Genomic DNA, 23,638 nt, shown 5'->3' on the forward strand with positions numbered 1-23,638 from the left:
TCATGTGAGGAATTCGACCATGCACACAGGGAGTGTGCACTCACCTGGGCTTTTTGATTTTTTTTGATAAATGATCATGAATGATGCAAGATCAACCTCTGAGAGATGTGTGGGGCCATTCTGCACAAATTTAATCTGCTTCTTGCATGAAATTCATAGTCACATGTACTCAGGGAAGACACAGTTTACAGGAAATGTCTTCCCCTGTCATATTCAAGGCTCCATGGATCTGCATTCCTTTTGTGGTAGTTCGGCTGGCGGCAGTGCATGCTAATGAGAGATGATTGAGGCAAGCCTAGAGAAGAGGCTTGATTGCCAAACAGACATCAGGAAGATGGGGCTAACACCCCTTTGGTATGCAATGTGTCAAATTGAAGCTTGTTCCCATCTCTGTGTATGAAAGGCAATGAATGGCATGTCAGGGTCCACCAGTTACCGCAGGTATCCTGGCAGAGTAGGGCCCTTTCTGAGGGATGCAGGATGTGATTTAGGGGAGACAGGAAGTCTTCACTCATCGCAAACTTCAAGGGAGACTTGTGCTTTAATGAAGAGTCACAGAGGGCTCCGTTAACCAGAGAGACACTTTGATCTGCAACAGACAGGGAGATGGGTGGGACTTGGGTATGTGTTGTCACCCCTAGTCTGCCCAGTTGCAGAGAACTCTGGTCCTGATATTATGCATAACAGAAGATTGTTAGTGGGGACCCGGAATTGGTTCATTAAGTTGGGCTTAGCTTGCACCAATTACTGGTGCCCATTTGGCTTTAGGAGAGGGCTGAATACCTCACTTGAGTGATCATCCAAGGGCTTTGAAAGGAGTAAGGGCGACTTATTTGAACCCAGGCTGAAGGTACAGTCTACCTTGCATCTTCTGCCAGTGAAGGAAGACCAGGTGTTCCCAGAGGGAAGCAAGATCCCTCCCCTAAACATCTCCTAGGGAACAGACGGAGATACCAAACTCGGAGGACCTGTCCAGCGTCCATTTTTTAAGGACATTTTTGAGACAGTTGAGTCCTCGAACCGCATTCGGCTGCACAGCTGACTGTTGTTATGCCGCAGTCAGCAGGGCCATCTGAGCCGCCTCGACCAGAATTCCAGGTCTGCCAACCAACACAGAGACAATGATTCTTGCCCCTGAGCCACCGCACCGGCCAGCCTGCAGACATCGTTCCAGCCTCACTTGCCGAACTGCCTGCCGCCTGATACCCGCAGCTGTTTCCCACCACTAACTCTGTCTTAAGGGATGCAAAGTGCCCTGGAACCACCTTGACGCTGTCGAGCACCACGAGAGTTATTGCACTTTGCCCACTTGGTGCTGGAACAGAATAACCTTGAACAGTAAGACTGATTACTTTACCAACTACCCTCCTCAGTATACAGGGTGCATTCCTTTCCATTGTGAAACTCTGTCCTTTGTGTTCCTTTACAGGGTGGGTTGTATTTGTAGTGTGCTAGAACTGTCTGTTGTAGTCATTATAAAGTAGATATTTTTATACAACCTTGACTGGACAGTCCCTTTTATCATTGGGTAATAATTTTATTTTCGCTGTGTTGCAACTAACCAACGATCCACAACCTTGCAGAGATAAACCTGGTGTTCCGTCCAAGTTACCAACATTGGTTAAGGAGGTCTTATCATTCACTTGTATTCCAATCTGTTCAGATGCCTTCTGGTGCACGAGAGATATGGTGTTGATTGATGGTTTAGAAACCGATATTCATCCTTGGACTACTGGTGCCCCGGAAGTTGATTCGTCACAGCATCATCACCAAGGCCTCTGCAGCTGCTGTTGCCCTTCTATTACTCTGCTGCAGACAGCAGATTAAAGAGTCCCAGTGCTAAAAAAAACAGTACTGGTGGTGGACACCGGCAAACACAGACACAAATTAAGCACTGCACAGCCCTAGTGATTTGCTCTACAGCAAGTAAGCTTAGCATCAGTTCTGCTCTCAAGGGCAAATTGGCTCTCTTCGCAGTGACTTGACCACTGAGTCACTTTTCTTAGGACCCCTGTAAGACATTAGTTTGGAATTAGAAGAATTAAAAACCGAAAGCTCAATATTGTGGTAAAGGGCTTCCTTTATTCAAAGTTGACCTTCCATATTTGTGTTATCTTTTATTGTCGTGGAAAAACTGCTGCACGAATAAGACATACTCTGTGTGGCTCCTTTGCATAGTTGTGATATGACCAAGTATCTGACACCTACAAGAGATCCATCAGGCACAATTACTTACATGATGCATGTAATGAACCATGTGTGAAAATAATGTGTAATGAAAACCACAGGGATGGTATTACGGAAACTTTGCACAAGTGCAATTAGCATTACAACAAGCATTGCATTAGTGCAAAAACATTTTCAATGAATTGTTGAACTAGAGCCAATGAATAGAGCAAACATTTATTTCATTTCATTTATACAGCGCACCTAGCCCTCAGGCATCTGGGCGCTTGATTTAAGAATTGGGGTTCCATATACAAAGGCTTGAATTAAGATTACGGTTACATATACAATGCATAGAGAAGTGCGAACTCAAGTGGTTTCGTATACAAATACATTACGAAAATTGCAAAGGTGGTCGAGGGTATGGGGCAAAAAATAGGAAGAGGGTGAGGTTAGAGCTAGGTGCTTGGGTTTTCTTTGCAGGAGCTACACTGCTATCCTGGTGTCCTGGTTGAATAGTCCTGGTTCGGAAGGTAGGGCATTCCAGTATTTAGTTGCAAGGACCGGGAAGCTGGGGCCGCCTGCTTTCTGTCATTTGAAGTTTTTTGATTTTAGTTGGGCTAGGTAGGCTGATCGAGTAGTTTTAGTAAATTGCGTTGTTGAGAACATGTGGGATAGTTAACGTGGAGCAGTATTGGTAAGACGTTTATGAGTAAGAGACAGTAATTTAAATTTGATACGCGCATTGACAGGCAGCCAATGTATGTTTCTCGTGACTGCGGATATGTGGGCTGATTTAGGTATATTGTGGGCTGCTCTGATGGCATTGTTTTGAATAGTTTGGAGCTTTTTGATGTTTCTTGATGAGGTACCAGCGAAATTGGCATTGCAGTAATCTATCCTCGAGAGGATTAGAGCTCTGGCTAGAGTGAAGCGGTTCTCCACTGTGAGGTAGGGTCTGCATGCCGTGATGAGTTTTGCAGTGTACAAGGAGGCTGAGGAGATGGCCTTCACTCACCAGGTCAAGGTAAGTGAGGAGTCAAGGTACACACCTAGCATTTTAACTTCTTCGGACACTTTAATATTGTTCCCATCAAAGGATTGGTAGGTAGGTGGGAGGCTCTTGAGCTTAGTTTGGTTGCCTATGATCAGAATCTCTGTTTTATCATCAAGACAGAGTTCGTTTTTCGGCCATCCAGACTTGGATTGTGAGGTAGATAGCGTTAAGGGCTATGCAGTCTGTGTCGTAGCCCACTGTGATGGCTAGAAGTAGAGGGTGTCGTCAGCGTAGTTTGTGTGCGTGACATCCAAGTGTCTAGTTTATCAAAGAGTTGTTTGGTGAAGGCATTGTACGTTGTAGGGGACACGCAGGAGCTCTGTGGTACACCGCAAAGGACTGGAGTAGTATGTGCAGCTGCAGAGTCTGAGAAGACCCACATTGATCGATTGGAGAGGAACGACTCAATCCAGCTGATGGAATTGTCAGAGAAATGGGCGTCACTGGCCGGGTGGGGCGAATCATATTGTAGTTGACAAGATCGAATGCCGTCGAGAGGTCCAGTAGGAGTAGGATGGCTGGGTCTCCTCTGTCTCTAAGTCCATTTCTGTTTTTAGATCGACATGGGCAGTTTCCATGCCGTGTCCTGGGCAGAATCCTGATTGAGTAAGTCCAAGAAGGTTGTGAAGTTATAGGAATTTTTGGATTTGTACATATGCCACTCTAAGATTCTTAGACGAAATGGCACTGTAGTGATTGGCCTAAAGTTGGTAGGCACGTTATGGTCTAGCGTGTTTTTCTTTTAATAGAGGTAGCACCCAGGCTTCCTTCAGGTTGTCGGGTACTTGATTGGAGGTGAAGGAATTGTTGATCAGCGCAGTGATGAATGGTGCCAGACTATCTGCGAAGTCTTAAATTAAGTTAGCCGGACATATGTCTCCTTGGTATCTAGATGGTTTGAGACCTTTAATGATTTTGTAATAATACGTGAGAATTCAAATTTAGAAAAAGGTTTTGGTAATTTTTGGTAGTGATTTGAAGGAGTTGTGGTGTTAAGTTTAACTTTTTTCAGGATAATCTTCGTTTGAAGAGAGGACATTTTATCCACAAGAGCCTTTTGTGTGCTTTGGCACCACGTTTGGTCTTTGATGCAGTGGACTGGGGTCTGTGAGTGAGTTTGTAGTTCACGTAGTACTGAGAAGAGGAGTTGGTCTTTTCAATGTGCCAGTTAAACGTGTTACTTTTGGTGAGAAAAGTGGCTTCTCTGTATTCTGAGGCAAGGGCTGTAAAGTGTAGTTTGTTATAGTCTGACAGTGATTTTCTCCAGTTGCTTTCTGCCTTTCTTTTTTTGTTGCGAAGCTTTCAATTCAGGTGTATACCAATGGTTGCTGTGCAGTTTGGGTTTGGCTTTGTGTGTGGCCATTGTCCTGGTGCAAAAAAAGTATATATATTTTTTTTTTGTGCCACGTTACTTTTTGCACTGATGCCAATTGCAATAGAACAGGTGCAAACTTTGTAATACCATCTCAGACACTTAAAATTCTGCAGGGTTCCCGCCTCCACACATTTATTTTTAAAATAGATCATTGTTTGGAATACATGATGCCTAAATAGTGTATGCAGCAAATTCTTTTAGTCACAACGATACACAATAATGCTGCATAATGAAATGCACAGAACAAAATCAAGTATATTTCACTCAATGCTTTTATAAGTAGAGGATTGAGGGTTATATATTTTTCCATTTGATTTTTTAAAAGAATTGACTGCTCTTAACAGTAATTTATTCTTCTATGAACGTCTTACCTTTAAAAAAAAATCAGCTGAACTGCATCAACATTGCAATTGAAATGTTATGTTTATTTCTCTTTCCACAGAAGAATGTATTTTAACGTGTTTCATGCTGTGAACGCATTGGTAATAAAGGTTCTCGCAGGTAATCTACTATCATTTATTTTAGGACTGTTAAAGTATTAAACAAGCATATGTTAGCATGTAATTGCTTTCTGAAATTGCAGATTACCGACATTCAATAATGTATTGTGATATGTATGATTAGTAGAATTATAGCACTGTTGTATAGTAATATCATGTATATTTCTTGTTTTGACTTGTGTAAAGTTTTGATTTAAAACCAATTCACAATTTATTTAAAAAAAATATATTTCCTGTTTATAATGGCTATATCTGCTGTAATTTTCGAAAATATTGCACTAGCAAAAATATGGTATAAGGACTCGGCTTCAGCGACCTAGAAGAAGCAGCAGTTCAGCCATGTCGCTGCTCTGCCGCCTGGCCTCCTGGAGCCAGAGTGTGTTCACCATGATCCTGGCGTTAGGCTGACAATGGCTGGCAAGAGGCATTCATATGTCTAGGTTGGAAAGCTGATTACCTTTACCTGGTTTACTTTACTGGTTGCGGCAGCCGCCTCCTACACACCTTGCAGACATCCGAAATAACAAACTGATTTTACTTTTAGCAAAGGGAATCCAAACCACCAGAAGAGCGGTTGGTGGCCAAATCATGCAGAGCTGGTGTTTTCCTGGATGGAGGCACGGCAGAAGGAGTTGGAAGTCTTCTTCCACCATATCCTAACTGATGCCTTATTAATTTTGTCAATGCTTGATATGGTATATTACAGAGACGTGATATCACAATATAAACACATGTATTTATTTATTTTGACATTTGTAGAAGCGCAATAAACCCTTAGGCAACAAGGAAGTGGTTGGAGTACAATGTCGGGTGGAACGCAGGGAGGGAGGGAGAGGTCATGGATTGGGCGGAGGGGGGGCGGAGAGTCATTTGAAAAGTCATGTTTTTGAGGGTTTCCTGAATGGCCAGTATGATGGTTTGGCATGCAGATGCAGCGGCATAGAGTTCCAGAGAATGGAGGCGGTAACCAGGAAGCTGGAGCCACCTTCTCTAGTCAGTAGATGGGGCGAGCAGCCAAGCAATATAGCTGATATGCTTCACAGCTCAGCTCTGCTGCACAGAACTACTCCAAACAATACAGAAATAATTTCCGATGGTCGATTCTAGTTTACAACCCTGATATTTGAAAGGGGGCTTCCCAGCAGGGTTGTATTCTGGAATCCCTGATGACGTGTTGGTGGGGAGATCTTCCTGGGTGGCTGCCAGAATGGCTCAGGGCCTATGCCGATTGGCATTAACGGAAGAGCACTCATGAAGCATCGGGTGGATGCTGAAGTCCAACTGGGCATGACCGCTGTGAGAGCAGAGTGTGGTGCAGTTCTTTGATCCTTGAGTGAAAGCGGAAGCCGACCGGAGGTGCAGAATACTGTCAACCCCCAGCAGCAGGAGATGAGGAGAAGATTGATACGGGCACCCACCACGAAGGCCGCTGAGCCGCCCAGAAGAACGGAGCCCTTGTCTCCCATTGATCAGCAGACGAGTGCCCTGGTGTGGAGCAATCGCCAGCCCCCACCTACCCTGACTTGTGCTGGAAGGTGGGGAGGCCCCACGCCCGCCATTTTCAATAGTGGCTGCCATGTTGTGGGATTGGCCTCCCCACAGCAATGATGGTGAACAACCGGGACTACTGATGCAGTTTTGTGGCTGGAGGCAGGTGCTGGGCAGCATGATGTGGGTTGATGGCTCAGCGGGTGGCCCTGAGTTCGGGAGGGCAGCATTGCTGTACATCGTACTCCACTAAAGCGAGGGGAGTAATAATTTTGATACACAAAGACCTTCCATTCACTTGTCAGAAATCTGTTGTGGACGATAGGGAGATATTTATTAGTACATGAGATATTGGGTAAGAGTGAGGTGGATCCCCAATATAGAAAACCCACATTTGTTTGAAGAAATGTTGTACTGTACAGAGGGGTTTCTCACGGCTGCCCTAATGTGAGGGGTGGTGTGACTTTAATACTATCATGGATGTGTCCATGGACAGGTCAACTACAGGCCCATGTGATTTGACCAGCGCAACGCGCATGATCTTAGTGGGGACGAGAGCACAAAATATGGTTGATGTATGGCGGGTGTAGCATTTTGCAGAGAAGGGGTTCACATATCACTCGTCTGTACATGGGATGTACTCACACATTAACATGTGGTTCCTGTCGGAATTTCTCTTGCAGGCTTTGGTTGATTGTATTATATGCCTGAGGAACCCCTCAGACCACTCACGCTTGCTCTTGGTGCTTGACTGGTCAGCGGAGGGGCAGGCAAGACCCCCCCCCCCCCCCAAGGCGATTTTAAGATGGTGGCACTCTGGGATCCAGCCTTTGTGGACAGCTTGCAATACAATAGTGTTTTTTTCTCAGAATGTATTCTCGGTTTCATCTGTGGCAGTGCTATGTCAGGCGTTGAAGGTGTATATGAGTTTGGTGACTACGTTGACTGAATTTGTGGTACTGAAGGCACTTAGGAACTGAATGAAGTCGAGGCACAACTGAAAGACCTGCAGGACTTTTGTTGGAGAGACCACTCCAGCAGCACTGGCCATGACTAAACTCCTATTGGACACCTTCTGGGACCTTGCGCAGAGGGAGGATAGAATACTAGACAAAAATGGGATGGCACATAGAGACAGGAAGGCTGACAGAACTGGCCGGTTACTGGCCCGGCTGATAAGATGGAAGGTGGGTGGGCTCCCAATCACGCACATAGATAACGGGCAGGCACGCAAGTTTACACTGACAGCAACATTAATATGGCATTCTGAGTTTTTTTTACAAACGCTTGTATCAACCTAAGGGTAAAGCTACTGAGGCCGAAAAAATAAGAGTACCTTGACGCAATTCCAACCTCGCTGCTATCAGCAGACGTGTCTGACGCATTACAATTCCCCCTGAGGAAGGGGGAAATCAATGGGCTCCCTAAAGGCAAAGGGCCAGGAACAGATGGATTGGTGGCTAAATTTTATAAGGTGTACTATCATCAATTGGCTCCATATTTGCTCCTGATGTGGGAGAAGGCACTCGTCCAAGGAACTCTCCCGGAGACCGTGCAGGAAGCAATAACAACTGTGTTGTGGAAACCGGGAAAGGACACTAGTGACTGCACATCTTATCAACCGCTCTCATTGATGAACTTTGATGCTAACATTTTTACAAAGGCTATGGCGAGCAGGCTACAGACATTAATGCCATATTTCATACTGATAATTATCAGTCAGGATTTATACCTGACAGGACTTCCGCCCTGAACATGAGATTTTAAAACGTACTTGCACAAGTACCTCTGGATTCTAGCGCAGTGGCAATATCCTTCGATATGCAGAAGGCATTTGACACAGTGTACTGGCCATACCCGTTTAAAGAGCTGAAGAACGCTGGGTCCGGGCACAGTTTTACATTGTGGGTATGATTATTGTACAGGGCACCACTAGCAAGGGTTAATAACAGGATGCGGTTGGAGGACATTAGGTTGGAGGGTGGCACTCGCCAAGGGTACCCGCTTGTCCCCCTTTTCATTGCTCTGGTAGTGGAGCAACTGGAGGATCTGGTGCAACTGTGGCATGCCCTTAGTGGTCTTCGGCTGGGCGGCCCGCCAATGATAATATCCTCGTACACGACAACATTCTGTTGTAAATCCGTGACCCCTCTAGGGATACAGGGTCAGTGCTTGGGGCAGTGGAGGAATTTGGGAGGTACTTATGGCTTCACCTTAATACGGGAAATTCAGAGATACTCCTGCTAACAGATGCTGCGCAGCACCCGATGGAGAGGCATGGGTTGCTACTAGTGCAGGACTTATTCTGGAACCTGTGTATCCTTATCCATAGGTCGGCGTCAGAGATAATATCGTTGAATTACACATCTTATATGAAACAACTCGAATCCAAGCTGCCATGCTTGGGGAGAGTCCTAAAGTCGCTGTTGTGACACATTCTGATTCTGAAAATGTTGGTTCTCCCAAAATTAATATATTTGTTTAATAACATCCTGGTCTGGCCGGGCAGGAACATTTTTAAAGACTTGCATTCATTGTGTGCATCTTATGTGTGGGGCAACCGTGGGGTCCCCATGGGATAGATGTCTGTGACCCGACCAGGGGAGGAGGGAGGTCTCACGGTACCACACTTTAAACTGTACTATTTAGTGGCACTGGGACTATATGGTTTTTACTGGGAGGAGCTGGAGATTCGAGCGAGAGCGTCCAAACTTTGATCTATGGGTCTGATTATATAGCACAGGGACCCTTAGATCCACTAGCAGCTATCCAGTGGGCGGGGTTAGGTTGCAGAGGATGCACAGTCTTGAGTACCCATATGACAGAGGGGCTCCCATTTGGGGCACAGTCTAGGCTGAATCCGACACTAGACCCCTTGATTGAAAAAAGTTGTCAGTGTTGTATCACTGAGGTGCATGTATGCGCAGGGCATGTTCATTGAATGGGAGGAGTTTAAAGAGTAGGTGGGTTGTTCCCAGCTACAGAAGATATACTATTGGAGAATGAGAGCAGTCTTCCGGGTGTTATGGTTGGGGTTCCAGACAAGCTCAGTTAGTCAAAATGTCCTACATACATGAGGCAGCAGTGGAAGATGTGAGACACCTGAAGGTATCTACTTGACTAGTCCCCGGGGAACTGTCATCCAGGTGGCCAGGACACGACCATTGCTATTGGATCCAGTTCCTGGGAGTAGACCAGTGCGGGCGGATCACCTGGATGAGGGGTTCTTGGGGAGCGGAAGTGGGAAACTGAAGGGTGAGACACGGTACCCCCTCCTTATAACACCTTTTCCCCATCCTACCACATAGGATAGTTGGACACCCTGCCCCGGTCCCCCTTTTCCCACACAAACACTTTCTTGCACCATGAAAAAGAACGGACTAACACTCGAGCTGTTTACCTGACATGTCCCAACGTAAGGGTCAGGCTAAGTCCGGCAATTGACCAGAACCACACACTTGATGGCCCTCTCCCTTCCTCACAGGGATAAAAGGTGGACAATGTGTGCACACTATGAACTACGAGCAAGGCAATCTGCACAACGAGAAAGAAATCCCAGGAAGGCAGTTCAAGAGGAGGATAAAAGCGGCAAGACACGAAGGGGCGACAAGGAGAGAAGCACCCTTGCCCTTCTCAAACCAGACCCACAAAGCCTCCCTGAAAGGAAATATAAGACTGCAAACAATAGTCGGCGTGTGTTGCAGCAGATGTCAACAGTACACAGAGCCCTCCTACACTGATAAACCGGGCAGGGAGAGATGGTTGTTACTGTGGTACCGTCCTTAACTCCAGAGACGAGAAAAGCCAAGTGGTTGATCACAGCCAGTAAGTCAAAGGGAGGACTGATAAGAAGCCAAACTTTGTTTAATTAAAGTTACAACTGGCAAATTAAGGGGAAAACCAGCTGCAGAGGGGCCCGGCACCATGTTGGTGCTCACTCGATAGACTCTGGGTGATTCCCCCTATTGTTGAAACTACTGATAGCAGAAGGCCCTAGGAGAGCCGCAAAGAGAAGTTCAAAGTGTTCATACAGGAGTCTAGCAAAATCCCCTGTACTGGCTAAGGAAGACAAATCCTGCATAGTGAGAAAGGAGAAGTAACTGTTTGGTGGGCAAGAGTGAACCCGACAAAGCAATGCTGACTGAACGGGGCAAAGCATGATCCCCAATGAACATTGTGTTGACAAGAGTGAACCCGACGGAGGGATGTCCACAGTGGATATTTCAAAAAGACATCAAGATTTGTGAATGCAAAAACGATAAATCTTGTGAATAAAAGCCGTAGTGAACCAGACAGATGGAGGCTGCTATTCAAGAGGGATCTGAGCCCAGAAGAGGGGCATCCAAGGGTGAAAAGCAATCGCCCACCGTACATGCAGAAAGCAATGTTTGTTTTGTTATTTTTAACCCATCAGATCTTCGGAGGCAAGAGACAGGGGGTGATGGATGAGATTGAGGTGTTACAGTTAAGCTCTGCAGGTCAGTCTAGGGTTCTGCGCAGTGAGTGAGTTGGGTGAGTGACAGACTGAGTGAATACAAGGGACTCTAAGTTCTTGTAAAGGGAGAGAGTGTCATTATGAGCAGGGTCCTTGAGACCCAGGTTGAGATCGCCAAGGAGGAGTAGTTTAGAAGATGGTTTTAAGTTGGTGCTGAAGATATGCGAGAGGTAATTCTCAAATGTTTTTAGAGGGCCTGCTGAGTGGTATATGATGTGGAGGGTGATGGTGGTAGTTGGGGATGAAGTGAGTTTGACATGTAGTAGATTGCATGTAGGAAGAGGGCTTGTGGGGGGGCCTGATGGTGATAGCTTCTTTGTGGATGAGGGCTACCCCGCCCCCCTCTGCTGGATGAGCAGTCACAGGGAAGGATAGACTAGCCAGAGGGAATAGCAATAGAGGAAGCAGGTCCAAGAGCAAGGCGGAGCCATGTTTCAGAAATGGCCAAGAGTTCAAGGTTATTAAGTGTGTTGAGATCTGTCAGCTGCACGGGCAAAGATGTACCTTGCGTTGATAAGTGCACAGGAGATGGGTGGTTGGTGAAGATGTGGCACTGGGGCTGGCAATTGGGTCAGTAAGTTTGATGGGCATAGGTTTAATATGTGATGGTGCGATAGGAAGTGCGAGTATGAGAGTGCACAGACAAGGGAGATGAGGTATGGGTTCATGAGCATAAGTGCAAGATTCTTGTAGATAGAGTGGGTAGGTTTGAGGGGATCAGTGGCGAGCCTAGACCTGTGCGCAATGAGAGTCTGAGCCACCTAGTGTCGTCATGGCAGGGAGTGTGTTGAGGGGGTGTGGATGGAGCATAGGACTGAGGTGCATGATGTACAGTGAGTTTAGGCTTGGTGGAGGTACTAATGGAGGGAGAAAAGGGGTTGGGTGCACATATGTGGGTCTGAGTTTAGGGAAGAGACAGGTGGAGGTGGGTAGATGAGGTGGGCAAAGCATGTACCTTAGAATAAGCTGAGGAGCGTGCCCTCCATTGCCCGACAGGCCCAGACAGGCATAAGCCTTTATAGGTGCCTTGATAGAGGGCCTGCTTTGCCTGCCAGCTCATACTGGCTTCAGCCCTTGTAGCCTTAACAGTCCAATAGGGAGGAGCAGGGGAAGGGAGCAGATACAGCAGGGTCTGCATTTAGTAGCGGACCAACGTTGGTGCACATCTTTAAATGGAGCGAGTACTCCGAGTCCTAGGGGTGAAGCCTTATGAGGTGCAGGATGGTCTTCTCCATTGGATAAAGCTATGTCTTGTGTGGGGGGGGTTCCAGACATCATCTCTTGCAAAACCTGTGTTAAATGGTCTGCACTTAGAAACTGGTTTAGTAGAGAAACTTTTAATATAAGTATTGACAAAGCCAGCTCTTCTAGCCCCTGTTGGTAAATCTTTGTGTTCACATCAAGGACATCGTTAAGGCTGTACAGTACCAGAGCGATGTCAAGGCATTTAGTTTATTTATTTTTTGTCTGGCGAAACTGCCAAATCATTTACAAATCTCAACATTTTGTTTAATACCAATGTTACAAAAATACTGGTCATACACAGCAGTTTGTGAGACTGTGTCATTTTATCACCAGGTGGTTTCTCGTCAGTCAACTGGGTTGCATGCACAGACCCTTACCACAGACATGCTGCAAGGTGGGAAGAGAATGCAGTGTAGGAGGCCTTTAAAGCATATAGTCATTCAGAATTTGATTTCTATCTGTAGAAGTGGTGAGTGTCGGTTAAAAGCCTTCATGGATTGTGTGTAATAAACTGGCAAACAGGGTTTAACCCTGGTGTGAAATTCATCAACTGGATAAGTGCCACATCAATTCAGTAGTCCTTACATTTTGTATTGTATTTGTATTTTTAATAGATTTATAAAGCCCCTTTTGCCAAAAAAAGTAGAATCCAAAATGGTACAAATATGGTATGAATAATGAGCAGACGGAGAAAGCAAAGACATTTTAAGAAGCAAGAGATTAAAGAAGGTAGAGTTTAAGATTTCTATGAAAAATGCGAGGGGGAGTGAAGTGAGATGGGAAGAGCGTTCCAATGTTTAGAAGCCAAAAGTGAGGAAGCGAGACGAGGCCCAGGGAGGCTTAGCAATGGTTAAACGAAATAGATTCTGAGATCATAAGGGGCGTGGAGGGACATAGAATGAGAGTAAGTAGGAGGTAAGGCGGGACCAGGCCATGAGTGCATTTGCAAACCATCGATAGGAAGTGATACAAAAGTCGTGATTCGAAAGGAAGTAATGAGATTGAAAGCAGAGAGGATGTAATGGGGGACAGAGGATGTAGAGAAAAAAGGAGACAAACAGAATAGTTGTAGATGGAACAAAGAGAAGAAGGTGGGAGGCAGGTAGGCCAAGCAATAAAGATGAACAGTAGTTAGTTCCTAAATATCTTCCTTCTCGAGCTCTTCGCTCATCCACCTCCAAATCCCTCAGGGTCAGTCGCTTCTCCAAGCAACGAGTTAGGGGTAGATCTCTTTCCTCGGCTGGTGCCTCCCTCTGGAACATCCTCCCTGCCTCCCTTAAACTTGATGAGAACCATCTCCAGGTCCGGAAGCACCTCAAAACCTTTCTCTTTGCTTCTGCTTTTTCTCCTCCTCTCCTTTGCTTTCCTCCTAGCTGTAACTGAAATTGCACTGGCTACCTAGACGCCCTCTGATCTCCGGACCAGGTCCCTCCCCTGCCAGCGTCTCACACCTGCACTGCCCACCTGGCAACCCCTGCCCTTGGAGTCTATTTCTGTATCCCTACAGTCCCCCTCCCACTTACCCATGCTCTTGCTACATGCTGGCCGCTATCTACTTAGTGTTATCATCTTTTGCCATGTACTGCACTGTCCCTGCCCCCCTTCCCATGCACTTGCACAATCTGAATGATACTTGGCCTATTAGGATCGTTGTCCATCCTCCCTTTGTCCCCCCCCCTTGCCTTGTTGCACCTTGAAACACTTATGTATATGAGCGTTATAAATGCCATATCATATCATATCAATATGGGAAAAGGTAAGCAAAAAGAGAAGAAGTTTGGGAGCCTGAAAGGAAAGCTAGGAACGAGCATGGCAAATGTTAAACAGAGCATAGCAGCAGGCGCAGGCAATAGAGGAGATATGAAGGGAAAATGAAAGACTCAGACAACACCCAGGTTGCACGCTGAAGGTGAAAAGGAAAGAGAGGATGGGTAAGGAAATGAAGGGGGTTGGAGTGGGAGAGATAGTGGAGGGGGAAAAAAACATAACCTCACTTTTTGAGGGATTAAGATGCTGAAAATGGGAAGAGCTTCAGTTCTGGACAGCTGAAACACAGTTTGAGACGGTGGAATGCAGAGCAGAATCAAGAGAAAGAGAGATCTGGGTGGCATTAGCATAAAGGTGAAAGGAAAGGTGAAAAGAGGAATAAGAGAGAGGAGCGGTGTACAGAGAGTAAGGACGAGGGCTGAGTACCGAGCCTTGAGGCCCACTATAGAGAAGTAGGGAGGGAGGGAGGTAGGGAGAAGTGTGTGCAGCCTAAGTGACACAATAGGTATGTTGCAAAAGGTAAGAGCAAAACCATTTGAGAGCAGACCCAGGGATACCCAAAGTGGGAAAGAGTTACTCAACTGAGAACCAATATTCAATCCACCCACCAGCCGCTTATGTTCATGTCAGTAAGTTATACATTTTACATTCTTGTAATGTATTAAGTATTGTGTTTTTTTGGTTTCAGTTTACCCCCTGCTGTTTAATTTATTTTGATTTACTCTCTTTGGCTGCAGGGAATATAAACTGGACAGAGGTGTTGGTACACGTGTTGAGTGATACTGGTTTATTACTTCTTTTTATTTGTTTGCTGTTTTTTTGCATCACACGTGAACTGCACAAGAAACACTACGGATATGTGTTGTTTGTAACACTGGGTTATTAGCTTGGGGCATGCAAATTGAAAGGTAAGCCAATTCTAAAAGCATTGGTGAATGTGGCTTCTTCCCACCATATGTGAGCGTTCTCACCGCTTCACAACACATTTTGAAGATGATGACCGAAGATGTGTATATGAGCTACAACCCATTACCATGTCACAATGCACTCGGCTGCAAAGTGACACTCACAATGAACCACACCATAGTACACCAGGCTCATTCCCACTCCAAGCATGTAGGTCAGTTACTTTTAGATTGTTAAAAAAGAAACGAAACACTATGGCCTTTCCACCTTTTTATTTGAACTTTCCTCTTCTACAAGGTTATACTGGCACCCGGGTGTGTGCGTCTATCCCTTTATGCAGGCAGGCAGCACTAAATCCATGACTTACTAACTATGCATATGTACTGGCACAGCTTTCATAGGTCTGAAATCCTATCAGTTTCTTAGCTTTACACCTTTGACTGCTCTTGCAGTATAGCAATATGTTCACACCTGTCTTTACGCCACACAGCTGGCATCAAATTTAGTAATGTCCCTTTAACAGGACTTTAGTTAGTAAATGTATGTGAGTCAGACTTCGACTGGCGCTGGCTGCTATCAGATCAGCACCTATATTTTGTCCAATGAAAGTGATACATTTCTCTACTTCTGCCCCAAAGACATCAAATATGTGATTGCCAATAAAATCCCTAATTCACGCTTGGTGGCTGCTCCCAGACAGTGTCTGTGGTCATGGATGTTTCTAGGTGTGGTCGGCAGACAAGATGTTTGCATGTACGAACAGAATAACATTACACATGTATCAACTACAGACTACAGCTGTTTTAACTGGTCTTTATTCCTATGAAGTGCACATGCAATGCAACATTAAAAGTTCAAAACCACTGAGTCACTGATTTACAGAAACCATTCCCTGAAGCACATCATGCAAGGTACCGTCTAAAGGCTAGATCAGCACTGTGGCATCCATTGGCAGATCTATGCATCCCATGTAGTATAAAATGGCACTGCTTGATGTTTTCAAATTGTAGCATTTGCAGAATGAAATATAATACCTGAAATCATCAACAACACACTCCATCTATAGAATGGGGCTTTTTTGTCACTACACTTACCAGGGATGTGCAACCTTTGGCACTACATATACTTTGGTACTGCAGCTCAGATCATCCCTTGCCAGCATGGTCAATAGTGTTGGATCATAGGAGTTGCCGTCCAAATCATTCAGAGTATTACATCTTGCACACCACAACTATAAGCCTATGGTGTGTGCTTACTGTATAGTCCATACCATTGCATCCCTGGTCCCGGTCCCAGAAGATCACATTTTGGGATTTCTAAGTTGAGCTCTTTACATTCATCATTTCTATACCGATCATGGGAAAGGAGATGGCAGCATATAAACCCAAAATGTCTAAACATAGCTACCATGCAGAAACAGAAAAAAGTCTCTCTAAGTAAAATGTGGTGCTGTGTAGAATTTATATAAAATGCCATCCATTATATACATAATAAACATTGCAAAAGGTTGCCGGTTCATGCTAGACTCAAGCTCATATCGTTAAATGAATTAGGCCTATCAGAGAATTCAAAGGACTAAGGCCATAGTGCAATGCAATGTTTTACTCCCCTCATATAAGAGAAGAAGAGATCCTGTCCAGACAGCCATTATTTGCTTTTGCTGCAACAGACAATCATTTTCTCACCCAAAACTAAAGAAAAGGGGGTTCAACATATAAGACCTTCTGTATCAGACAGGTCAGTCGATTAATTGCGCAGGTTTTCACAATATAAATATTGCACACGCGTACCTCGCTTCATCTCACCACTTCTCCCAACCCATTGCATCTCACTTTCATTGTTGCCCTTTTGTGCGGGGATGCCACAATTAGAAAATTACTGTCTGAGAGGGTTCTGCATATGTTACCTTTCAGGTGCCTTAGGGACATTCCTGCATGTGAGTAACATCATTTCCATCTAGCCCCACAGTGTGGAGTTTCTTTTTAGGTATATTGGCAGCAGGGAAAAACAAATTAAGCAGAGGTCCCCCATCCATCGGGACCATCATTGCGTTAAAAGGTAGATTGTGTTGACTGGAGTTATAAATGCCACTGCTGCAAGGTGTTGTAGGGCTGTGGCCCTCAATGGACGGTATAATAACCCATGTTATAAAGTATAGGTATGACATTTCATGATTTGAGCATCGCTGGAAGGATCCAGAAGGCAATTTTCCAAATTATCCACTCTATGATTTCCACCACAGACTAAACGAAATGGCTCATATGATGGTATGATACATCTCTTCCTCAAAGAATGTAGGCATTATTATAAATATATGTAATGTGGTGAGTTGGTAGAATTTACCAAACCTTCTGTGTGAGGGGCTGAGCCCCAAGGCACTGGGATGTTCCAGGCAATACTCGATGTGCCTCCTAGAGGGTGGGTGGAGCAGGTTTTTGTGGGTTTACCACCCCCTTCTAAGCTGCAGTATCACACTAACAGACATCTTCTGAGTCAGCTCCCAACTGGGATTGTATCTTACTACCCCCTTCATACTTGGCAGAAACACTTGCCACATCGGGTCACAGGCAGTTTGTAAAATCTAATGTGAACATGTCCCAGACTTGGGACCTCCCCAGTGTGATCCATGAGCCTAGCATAATGTGGGATGTCACGGAGCAAAGAACTGCTAGGGGCAAGAATCCAAGTTCATGCCAAGGCTGTGCTGCAGCTAAAAAATGATTATTATTATTATTATTAAGACCTGCCAGGTGAAAGCAATCCTGCAATTAACCGATATGGAGAAGTTGATGGTTACTCGTTTCAGATGAAATTAAGGAGCATCTTTAGGGGGGATTGAAGAGGGTTAGCACTGAGCTGAGGGCCCTTTAAAAAATTGCATGTAATGGATGGGATCACACGGAATAATCGAAGCAAATGAAGATGGCAAAGTAGTCTTTTATTAACAATTTAAACAGGGAGTTACAATGAACATCAATGGATGTACACTAGATTTCTCTCAGCAATCTTTTCACAAAACAGAGGTTATATATCAAAAATATATACTACATGGCAAATGAAAAACCTAGTAGGAATCAGAAATGGCTTAAGGGGAATATCTAGATTATCTATAGGAACTAGGATTATGATCGGCTGCCCTCTGTCAGGTGTACTACCTATGCCTACCTCTAAAACATGTAGGGCCTGATTCATGGAACATTTTCCTATGGAATTGCGCCATTATAAAACACTTCCATGAATCAGGCCCGTAATCTTCAGAAACATTAGATCCAGTTTCTCATTGGTTTTCAAACTATAAGGTCCTTCTTTATATGGACCGCTATAATTGGTTGGCACGCTTTTGCCAGTCTGGAACATTTGGTTCACTTACCAGCACATAAGCTCAGTTCCAGGTGCAAGGAGATGGGCCTGACTCCCCACCCAATTAGCCCAACATCTCTCATTGCCCATGCTTTCTGCCATGAAGATTGTCTTTGAACTTGGCCTTGCAAAGTGCCCTGGTCTCTGAGAATACACTGTAGTGCATGCACTCCTTATCGTGTGCAAGGACTCAAAGGTCAAACTCTATTTTTATCCTTGGCTCACGTGACAGGACACCACAATTTGGTCAATTTTTCAGGTTTTAAATGTATTAAATGAATTAAACTTGGCAGTCTTGGTGTTTTTTCTTTGCACCTTAACAAGAGATGATTCATCATTCGTACGTTCGCTCCTTTCCAGAATAGATAACTGACAATTTTCAATATTTTTATCAGAAACCAATGTACCCTTGCTTAGCTCCCAGACCCAGTCTACTCTGGTATGGGAACTTTTTACAACTTTTCAAGGCCTTTTTGTGCCTCAGTAGTCCACAGACAACATGACTGTCGGCAGACGGTTCCTCTAAATGGACCCATCCATTACTTTTCTCATTCTCAGTCTGGTATCCAGGGGAAAGAACCTGATTTGCAAATCTATTTGCAGAACTTATTGGAGACAATCATGGCATCTGTTATGGCCATCCCTCCTTCGCAGTCACCCCGACCACCACCTCAACAACCTTCAGTGCCTGGACAAGGGTACACATGAAGTAATACATAAGAGGAAGATCAAGAAGAAGAGGAGGATGAAGTGGAGGAAATCCCTGTCACCAGTACTTGGAGGGAGTCCTTGCAATTTATTTTCGACTGTTGGAAATGTCCGAAAGGTTCGTGCAAGCAAGGTTCAATGCACTGAATGCAAAGTTGTACTTGGTCACGGGTGAACCTGGCTTGTACTACTTCGGGACTACCATGAGGCGCCACACCAAATCGACCCACCAGAGTGCTCTGAGAAAGGCAATACCTTTCTCAGGTAAAAGCAGGTTGACTTCCTGCACCTCATCATCTTCATCTGCTCCTGTCAGCAAAAAGGAAACTCCTTTGGGGCAGAGGATCCCAGCAGCGGCTTCACAGGCCATACAGAACATGGGCGACCCTTACCATTCGAGGGTCACAGTGCTATGCATGTACTGTGAAGCACCAATCTGTAGGAGGGAGTAGTTTTGGAGTGCTTTGTAGGCTGCGGTCAAGGAGCATGAGAAACACTTCCACCTACCTGATTAAGGGCTGTCCAACATCTTCCTCTCTCCACCTGCCCCTTTGTCAATGTGGTTGGTGCCCCTTCCCTGCCCCTACCTTGCCTCTCCTGAGGAAAAAATGCCCAAAAAATGTAACTTTGAAAAAATGCCAAAATAGGTTCCTTTGGGAGTTACCTTTAACAGTTTAAAAATAGAAGTGCGATAAAAAGTCATAGGCCCCAGTGCATGCTGCAAAGTCCATATACAGTGGGGTAGTCCGCAGACATCTAAAAATTGCAGCTGTGGGACAACTGAAATCATTCTAATTGTTTTGCGTTAAAGGGTGGCTCAAGAACCTTTTTTGGGGGGTTTTGGCTTTTTGTTTTATTTTTGGTTTTACAAAGTTAACTAAGAAAATGTTTCACTGAATTTCATTATTTCTTATGACTTTCACAAAAACTGCTTCAAAGCATTGAATGTTTTCAACAAAAATCTGATTACCCACATCAGTTAGTTGAACTCCATCTCACCGAAAAATGTTGGCCCTTTTATGAAACCATGTCATGCCAACATCGCAAATAAAAAGTACACACAGCTTTATTGATGTTGGGCCTCGTTTTTTCCTTTTGCAGACAAAATCAACTGGAACGCATCCACATCTGTCTCTGCGCAATGCGTGAAACAATAATTTTGGAATTCGGAAACATTTCCTTCAACTTTCCCATTGTGTCCTTCATTGCAAACTGCAATGAAATCCCGGCAAGTTCCCCAAACTGTTCCCACCACAATTAATGATAATGTCCGGATGTTTCAATTGAACCATGTTTGCCCAAAATGGGAGCGAGTCAACCCACTTCATGCTTTGCACTCCATACCAGAACACTTCCAATTCAGGGAATCGAAGATTTTTGCCATTTCACAATGCTCAGCATACACCTTCACCCAGTGGACCCACGAGTCACACAAAATCCAAACATTCTGCCTGCTGAAAGACATTGCCATGGCCATTTCCAATCCTCAACTCCTACTAACAAAACTCCTGCTACCCTCTCTTACTGTACACCACACCCAGGAAACCTGATGCCTAGACTGTCCGCGGCCTCCGCAGTGCCCTTTCCATGCCGGGCAACCTCAAAAGACCTGGATGTCGCACGTGCCATTCGCAGGCTACCGCGGTGTCCACGCACCCCATACTTCTACCCTTTCCACTTTCATGTTATCAGCAGTCCCTCATTGGCTGATGTCAAAGAGTCGCATCCATCCGTCAAAGGGTCGCATCCATCCACCAATCACATCCAACACCTCTACACCTAACCCTGTCATCTCACTTCAACTCTTCAGATGTACACTTGAACTCCCATGGTATACATCTCCTGTTAATAAATACATCCAAGACATCTGCATTAAAAAAGTACTCTACAGCGGTCCAAGATTTCTATTTCCAAATTTTAAAGATCTGCATCTAACAGAACAGGGTACAGGTATGCTTATATTTTTTTTAAAATGCAACTATTTCACAATATATATATATAATATAGTTCCTGCTAACTACTCTGCAATACGATTCTCAATATGCTTATTCTCTTTTTTAACCACTCTAGCAAATACTATGCATTCCAACATTCATCACCTGCTCACATGAAGCAGCAGACAATTGAAAAGCTCTGCGTCTCAGACTGTTTCTATTTATAATCCTTGTGATTAAAGTTAAAGAATGCATATGTCAATATATAGCAGCACTCTGTTATTTTTACTTAACAAGGGAAAAGCACATGAAATACATCTGTAGACCATTTTTAAATGGCACTTGGTGTCTGCCAGTTTAATATGTTGGCAGCACATGTATACATCCCAACATAACCCATTCCAATGTATTGGTGCATCTTAAGTCTTTCTTTATTCCTTTGCATTCTGTCACTGCCATTTCCACTTCTTCCATAATAAAACATAAAGTACAAGTCCCAGAATGCAATAAAAAAACACAACTAACTTCAAGATTTGCTACTGTGACATGTACATCAAATTAAAATTTAAAATGCTGTGCTTTTCAAAACATTTTTTGGGAAGCATTTAAGAAAATTAAAAAATACCTATCTGCATTTACAGCAACACTGTGTCATTTTTTAATAAAAGAAAGTAAAAGCAGATAAAATATATGTGTACACCATTTGTAATTACCACTCAGTGTGTGCCTGGTAAATATATTCACAGTGCCTGTATACTTCCTAACATAGCCCATTCCAATCTTCAGCTGCTTTTTCAGTCCTACTGTTTTCTCTACATTCTGTGACTTATACTCCAACTTTCACAATGGTAAAAGTGAAACTACGAGTCCCATGATGCAAACAAAAGATCTAGGACTACAGGAACACCTACAGATTATAAAGCATCATGTTGGCAAGTATGCATATACTCATAACATATTAAACGTCCATACACCAATTGCCATTTGAAAGTTCTACAAACCGTTTCATCAACTTTTATTCTCTTTTACAAAATGTTATAGAGCTTCTACAAATGCACATATGCATTTCTTAACTTTCCTGAAAATGCTCCTAAAAGCAACCATTTTTAAGTATTTCACTATTACCACATATCCCCACTAACTTTATTTTACAATTACAGGAAAGAAGTATCACCCAAGCAAACATTTCTTTCACTCTTGCCCATTACATTCCACCATTTACACTCTTATTATTCCCATCTACACACCACCATTGCAACACCCAATCTGTTCCTCAAAACAGCACAATCACTGTACAGATTCCATCATACCACCACTGCCTTACTCACTAACTCAACACCATCATATTCCACTCGTATTATCACAACCTTGCCAACGACACCTTTATATACCACCTCACAATCAAACAGCACTCTACTCATCTCTACAATCATACCCACACACCCATGCACATTGCATGGCACAACTTTCCAACTAAACCTTTCTCTTTTCCCAGCAGATACAACAAAATGCCTGCTAGACGGCAACTCCATAGAAAGGAAAGAAAAAATAGAGCAGATAAGATTAAAACTACACCATATAGTCATCCACCTCTAAAACAATTTATAGAAAATGTGAAAACAATAGAGCTAGTAACCTCAATAAACTAAAGAAAGTAAAAACCCTCTTGCAAAAACAAAAGGTAAAAATGATGTACAAAGAAAAGCAGACCTACTATCAAACCCAATCCTCTATCTAGCAGTGTTAACGTAGTCCCAGTAAAGCAGTACAAAAAAAGTTACAAAAAATGTTCCACTTTAGAGTTCTTCACAATCCTATAAAAACATCTGAAAAGTCACAATCTTTCCTTCAGAACTACCACAGGAGGGTAATCATGCAAGCTCTAATTGGCAGTGCTTTTCTATTGAACAAAACATTGTTTATGTTGATTTTAAACGATATGAAACCATCAACTAAATTCATCCATAAATTACAAAAAGTACTTCTGAACATGCACAGTGTCAATATAGAGACCTATTCAAATGTTTGTGATGGTAAATGGATTCACACAAGCAGCATAGAACCATACTTCAATGAAAACAAGAACATCAAAAAAAACAGTTGCCATAACAATAATGGTTGAGCGTATGAAATGGTGGAACAAACCATTATGGCAAAAGACAACCTTATAGAAAACAAGTCCCCAACAAACTTTGAACCAAATACTCCTTTCACCCAAACAATGGGTCTAGTGTACAAATGGACATGCAGCTCAATGTGTAATATACCCCAACAATCCTTTAAATCTTTACGACAATTCCTCAATCACTATGTGAAACTAAAAGACCAAAGTAAAATGAAAATTTTACAAACCATAGACTTCTGTCCAGTGCACAGCCACACTGGTCTACAAGGACATTCATTAGCCTGCATTTTAGGAACTGCTTGCAAAAGCACTTTCCACAAAATCAATATGTTAGCAACACACCATTCTACTATATGGAATCTTGTGCATCGAATATACTATGGAAAAAGTCCTGCTCTGGAACTGCAAAATGTAAATAACACCCTACATGGAACAGCCAAAGAACTCCTTCAAGAAATAGAGCAAATCCAATGTAAATACTTTGGAACTGAAGGTGGCTTCAAAAATTGTGT

At 43.8% G+C, this 23,638-nt stretch overlaps 1 protein-coding gene across 3 annotated transcripts in view; it reads left to right on the forward strand.

Moving 5' to 3' along the window:
• The window catches only part of LOC138540387 (putative ferric-chelate reductase 1), a 552,853-nt gene that overhangs the window by 386,387 nt on the left and 142,828 nt on the right, over positions 1-23,638 (forward strand). For all 3 annotated transcript variants that reach the window (XM_069641681.1, XM_069641682.1, XM_069641683.1), the window contains exon 13: positions 5,041-5,099. In XM_069641681.1, coding sequence (XP_069497782.1) covers positions 5,041-5,099 — 59 coding nt within the window. The remainder of the gene's footprint in view (positions 1-5,040; positions 5,100-23,638) is intronic.

This window comes from Ambystoma mexicanum, chromosome 1q (genome assembly GCF_040938575.1).
Source record: "Ambystoma mexicanum isolate Mex_15411 chromosome 1q, UKY_AmexF1_1, whole genome shotgun sequence".
Lineage (NCBI taxonomy): Eukaryota > Metazoa > Chordata > Amphibia > Caudata > Ambystomatidae > Ambystoma > Ambystoma mexicanum.